Source organism: Zingiber officinale, chromosome 10B (assembly GCF_018446385.1).
Source record: "Zingiber officinale cultivar Zhangliang chromosome 10B, Zo_v1.1, whole genome shotgun sequence".
NCBI classification, from domain to species: domain Eukaryota; kingdom Viridiplantae; phylum Streptophyta; class Magnoliopsida; order Zingiberales; family Zingiberaceae; genus Zingiber; species Zingiber officinale.
In genome coordinates this window covers 64,814,547-64,820,546 of record NC_056005.1, presented here as the reverse complement: position 1 = coordinate 64,820,546, position 6,000 = coordinate 64,814,547, and the positions used below count along the sequence as shown (strand labels likewise).

Sequence of the window (6,000 nt, the reverse complement as noted above, 5' to 3'; positions counted from 1 at the left end):
ACTGACAACATTTGTTTTTATTATAAATGAAAAACCTTTCTTGTCGAACAAGAAAGAAATTATGTTCTTGAGCAAGGCGGACCATAACAACATTAAATCTAATTCTAGAGAGGGCGGAGATGAAAGCAAGTCTACAATGATAGCGTGAACCCGTGCTCCATTCTGCTTGTAGGTCCCGCCCTTCGTGATGCCTGCTTATTTCACAGCCTTTCATTAGTGCGAATGTGAGAAGCACGTCCAGGTATCTAATACCCACGATGAAGAAATAGAGATGTTGACTTCTTGTATACCTGAAGTAGAAATCTTATTTCCCTTCTTCTTAAGATCTTCCAGCTTTGGAGTTCCTCTTCCATTGCCTTGCTTGTCCTTGATATAATTGACGAAGATGATATCATAAGCGGTCATCAACTCGTGTTGTACAGCTCGAGTTCGTGGTTGCGGCGTGAGCGTAGCCACGCATATCTAATCGTCGTCTTGATGCTTCATGGCGTCTCTGCCATTCAGCGTGGCAGTGGCAGGAGGTGCCTCGGGAATGGGCATCTCCAGGACGTACAGTTTCTTTTCCTGAGTGAGAACAATTCTCAGGTTCCTGTACCAGTTCAGGAAATTAGCTCCATTGAGCTTGTCCTTATCAAGGACAGAACGCAGAGAGAAGGTGTTCGTGTTTGACAACATGACAATCTACAACAGAAAAATACAGAAAACAAATACCATATTCCATTTAATCATTTAATTAGGCCTTTAACTAAATGATGCTCCCATTGAATTCTATAATTCATGTGGGACAAGATCCACATCATACTACGCCTTGAGTTAGCTTTGGCTAAATCGCCCAAGACTTAGTATGATCGGTAGGTAACTAATGAGTAAGGCTGAATTCCATAAGTGTAGATCACGGAGCTCATATCTACCTTCCTCTTTAGCTAAACACATGGTGGCCCAGAAGATTAGTGGATGCTTAGAGGACCACACGAATGATCTACATATTGTATATAGCTTGTCTATCACGGTGAAAAGGATCGGTAAGATCGAAAGCTAAAAACATTCCACACCTTGTAAGACGGTCTTCACCAATTCAAGCTTACTGGTGTAAGATAATGTTTGCTTTGGCCATGATGCTAATCTCCACATGATTGCCTCTATCAAGGCTCCGTAGTTGCTGGTTTGTAGCTTGTTTGCAGCAAGTGGAATGCCGAGGTGTTGAAAAGGGAAGGAACCTCACTGAATCTAATAAGCTGCAGTTATCTGCATGCTGTGCAGTCATTAACACATGCAAGGTACATGTTGGACTTGTTGAGGTTCAGTTGCAACCCTGCCATGTCTCCAAAGTTTGCAATACAATCCGCAATCAAGGTGATGGTGGACTCATCAGTTTGTGCAAAAAGGAGCAGGTCATCCGCATACGCCAAATGGGTGATTATGGTGCCGACACACATTGGATGGAAGTGGAATGTGGGCTTCATGGAGGCTAATTTGAGCGACTGTGAGAAGACCTCCAAGCATAGCCCAAAGAGGAATGGTGAGAGCAGGTCACCCTGACGGAGAGCCATGCCCTTGAAGAAGTTATACATGACTCTATTGATCCCCACTGAATATGAAACCATGGTGACTCACTCCTAAATCCCATTGATGTATTGTTGTGGGCATCTAAATTCGCTAAGGGCAGTCATCAAGAAACTCCAGTCCATCGTGTCAACTTTGAGGACACATCTCCTCGCACATCTGGTTCAGCACCTGCCTCCGTCTCATCATTGTTGTCTTTGGTAGTGCTTTTTCATCTTTAGTACTGCTTGTTCATGTTGGGGGCTACTGTTGTTGCTGTAGTATTATTGTTGCTTGCTGATGTATGGGGCTTTGGTTCAGTTGGAGATGCCAATGGTTGATCAGAAAAGGGGCAGGTAGGTACTTGTTGCGACTCCACTTGGTTGGCATGCTCGTTGGACTCCGGTAAGGTAGGGTCCTTTTGCTTTGCTGTTGCCTCATTTTCCTGATCACGCCAGTTTAGATATTGTTGCTGTCTTCCGCGTGAACAAGTCCTTTGTCTGGAACCTGTGACCTTGCCAATGGTTGCTATGTAGTGTCCACACTTAGTGCCCCCGAACCCTTAGGGACCTTACAGGTCCCTTGAGTATGTCCGATTTGATGACCTCCTTTGTAGTAGTCTGACATCGCGATTCCACTTACATTCCATCAATATCCAGCTCCACCAGCAACCTCGCATAGATAAGACGCTCTAGGGTACGAGTTAGCCTATCAGTGTAGAGGGGATGACTAATCTCAAAGCCAACTAAGCTGAGTACTTGCGGAGTTCAGCAGTCCGTAGGAAGGCCATGGATTTGTACCCATGCAGGGATGAATCGTCCGTCTTCGTTGAAGAGGAAATAACTTGACATGATCTTCAGGAAAAGTGTTCTTCCAAACGCGAAGTATGAGTCCCCTTTGAGCACACGATCGTGATCCTTGACAGTGTCGAATCGAAAGACTGCCCAACCACTCTTGTGTAGATAGAAGTGGTATGGTGTCCTCCATCAGTTGCCGATAGTGGTTACTCTTGCACGTCCTGGGTTTCGACCCATGAATCATCTGATAAGACAAAACCCTAAGCCATGCTCCACCGTATCAATGTCATTAAATTTGAGTTTCAAGTGATCCCCTTGTCGTTCCAAATGCTGCAGCGGCATCGAGGTGCTGGCCTTCCTGTTGTCGCGAAACAGTCCAACCCAAGTTTTTGCAGGAGCATCACTTGGTGGGGCTTTCGCGTTTCCATCAATTGTCTCGGTTGGTCCACTCCCCTCTCTAGGCTGGCCATCAATAGGGCCAACAACGAGGATGATCTAGTTTAGCAGGACAGGATGGTTGTCCAGATGGTCATCTCCAACTTAGCACAGCTCCATCGGGTGCTGAGTTGGAGCTAACTGGTAGGAGTGCAGCCTTGGTCATTGCTTCAGGAGTTTGCTGGGCTTCCAAGTGATGTTGTTGTCTTGTTTCCCCCAATGGCCAGTAGCCCTTTTCCCTCTTGCCATTTGACTTGGTCTACCAGATATGTTGACATGACTCCATAGTTCAACCCTCTAACTCATCAATATGTTGGTTCTTTTTTTTCACCAAGCTTGTCGAAATTTGTCTAGTTCACTTGTTAAGTTCAACATGCTTAAGTTGCCTAGCTCATCCGATCCACTTTGTCCCATTGGCCCCAAATCCGATCTATCTGATTGTCTCGACATTGCTTAGCCTGATTCAATTGGCTTGGCCGACCTGACTTGCTTGTCTGATTCAATTAGACTGGGTTGACAGATCCGATAGATATGACTAGTCCGACTAATCTAATGACCCAACTGATTCGATTGTCCTGATTGATCCAATTGGCCGAGCAATTCGGTTGACCTAGTTGATTCTCTTACCCTGACTGATCCAATTGCCTTGTTTAATTTGATTGGCCTAGCTGATTTGATTGGCATGTTCGATTTGACTGAGTAGGTCAATCGATTTGATTGGCTTGATAGATTTGATTGGCCCTACTAGCTCAAGCAATTTGACTAGCTCGATCGATCCCTTGGTTGATTTGACTAGTCTACTTGTTTGACCGGATCGATTAACTCTACTAGCCTGACTGATTTAACAACCCACTTATTGTGATTGGCTTGCCCAACCTAAGCTTCCCACCTGATCCAATCGGCTAGCCTAGTAACAGCTTGTCAACATGGCTAAGCTTGCTTAATGCACTAATTTTATTAATCTATATTCTAAATTTGAATCGATAGCAATGTTATATTTAATGGAGGTGGAATAAAACATTCCACCTCTTTATAGAATGAATGGAATGAAATATGGATCATTCTTCCAAATGCGTTATTTACTCTTAAACTGTCCATCCAAATAGGAGAATGGAATCATGAGGGGAATGAAGCATTCCCATTTCATTCCTTTTCACCTTACTAAACACACTGTTATTGATTTTAATATCTAAAATCTGGTTGACTTGTTGTCTCCTTGCTGGACCACCTAAACAGCATGAACGAGCAATACTATGTCATGTTCACTTGTGATGTGTGCTTTGATGTCCTAAACTTCTAGTACTTATAGTGTGGCATATGCCTAAGGATATGTGCAATTCAGAGTATGGGTGGGCACAGTTTGGTTTATTAATTTATTTGAGATTTTCAAGCTAAATTGAATTGATGAAAGCTTAAATTTTTTAAAATTGTAACCAAAGTAAACCAAAACTAATAAGCATCTGAATAGTACTCTAACATATTAGCTCCAGTTCTGTAAAATATTAGCAGATATATGTATATCTGTATTCATATATTCATAAATAAATACTTGTATGTAAATATATCTATGTATATCTTCGCTATCTGTTTTTTATACTTGACAGTAACCTGAAAAATCAATGAACTGGTTTTTTTTATAGGTCAGTTTGGATTTTCAGATGCTCACTCTTAGGCCTTAGCACAGGAGTAAAAGCCAGCATTTTAAATCTATTGTACAGCTCCTTTGTTTAAGAAATTGTCAGCCGTTCTATGACCTGAGTGTTGAATACAACATCACATATGATATATGTAACCAACTCTAAATAATTGGATCACATGAATTGATGTCAGTCATTGGGTAGCAAAAACAGTATATGGATAGTAACATAGGTTTCATTCATGTTTGCATATGATCTGTTCTGCAACTCGAGGGACAATTTACAGCCATTATTTGAGAAACTACGAAATATAAATCTAAAAAAAAAATGAAATCAAGCTTCCAATCTTGCTTCTATGGTTTTCTTTTTCTTGTTTTCTTCACTTCAGGCATTATTTTCTCTCCACTTTATCATTTTGTGTTATGACTTTGTAGTTGGGATTTCATATATGCTGAATATATCATGGAAGCTGGGAATCACCATAGAGCTATTGTCTGGCAGGTACTTGTTTTGTCCTTTTCTTTAATTGCTAGTTACGAAAAATCTATTTTCTACCATATGTGGGTATTCTCTCTGAAAATTATTTTTGAGTCCTCTTGTATCATAACTCTAGGCAAAGAGCTAAGGATTAAGAACATTTCATTTATCGGGCCTTTGCTTGTTTACCTTGTGGAGGGATGAAAGAGGGAGGACGGATGAAAGAGGGAAGAAAAAATAAGCATCCTTAAAGATTTTAAGAGTTTTTTTCTTTCTATTTATCATTGTAGACGGATAAAAAGGGGGAAAATAACGGATGGAGGAAAAAAAAAAGAGATGAACGAGAGAAAAAAAAAAAACTATTCTTAAAGAGATTAAAAGTTATTTTCCTCTGTTTACGCTCGTGAATAGATGAAGGTGGAAAAAAATTTAATTGATGAATGAGAAAAAATTAACAGATCTAACAAAATAGGAAAAGGAATTAGAATTGTCAAAAAAAGAAATGGAAATGAGGGAAAAGAGAAAAATGGGGGTTGATGATAGTGGCCTGTTGCTGCAACTTGTGAAGTCGTGACCTCATGAGGCTATTGTAAGGTTATGTTGACCTCACGGTTTCGACCCTATGTTAGTGTTAGTTGGCGGATAGAATGGTAAATTTCGCCGATCGATATAACTTTAAATTTTATACGTTGTTTAGACATATAAGAAATGATTAAAAGGAGGGGGGGGGGATACTTATCATTATTGATATGAAGAAAAGAATTTTATGCGCACATAGCTAATTTTTTACCTTAAGGAGGAAAGAAAAGTTTAGAATGCTCTTGCAAGGTTTAAAATTTTAATGAGCACTGAAATTTTAGTTTATAATTGGAACGATACGGTTCCATACTATATTGTGTCCTACTAATACGGTTTAGATGTTTTTTTTTATAAATATATTAATTAAAAAATATTTTTTTTTAATATTTGATTGATATAGATACTTACTATTAAGTTGTATTTGAGATGTTGAATTTTGAGTTTAAGTTTTTATATTATCTTGTGAAATATTTGATGCTTATTGAGTAAAAGTCAATTTAGGGTTAGCTGAAGTACACTAACTAAACATGACA

The 6,000-nt window shown here is 40.0% G+C and overlaps 1 protein-coding gene across 1 annotated transcript in view; it reads left to right on the top strand.

Annotated features, from left to right (window-relative positions):
• The first annotated feature begins 4,842 nt into the window (after window positions 1–4,842).
• LOC122029738 (L-arabinokinase-like) overlaps window positions 4,843–6,000 on the top strand; it is a 53,039-nt gene continuing 51,881 nt past the window's right edge. Inside the window, exon 1 of the mRNA XM_042588854.1 lies at window positions 4,843–4,912. Within this exon, the coding sequence (XP_042444788.1) occupies window positions 4,874–4,912 (39 nt within the window). The 5' untranslated portion in view covers window positions 4,843–4,873. The remainder of the gene's footprint in view (window positions 4,913–6,000) is intronic.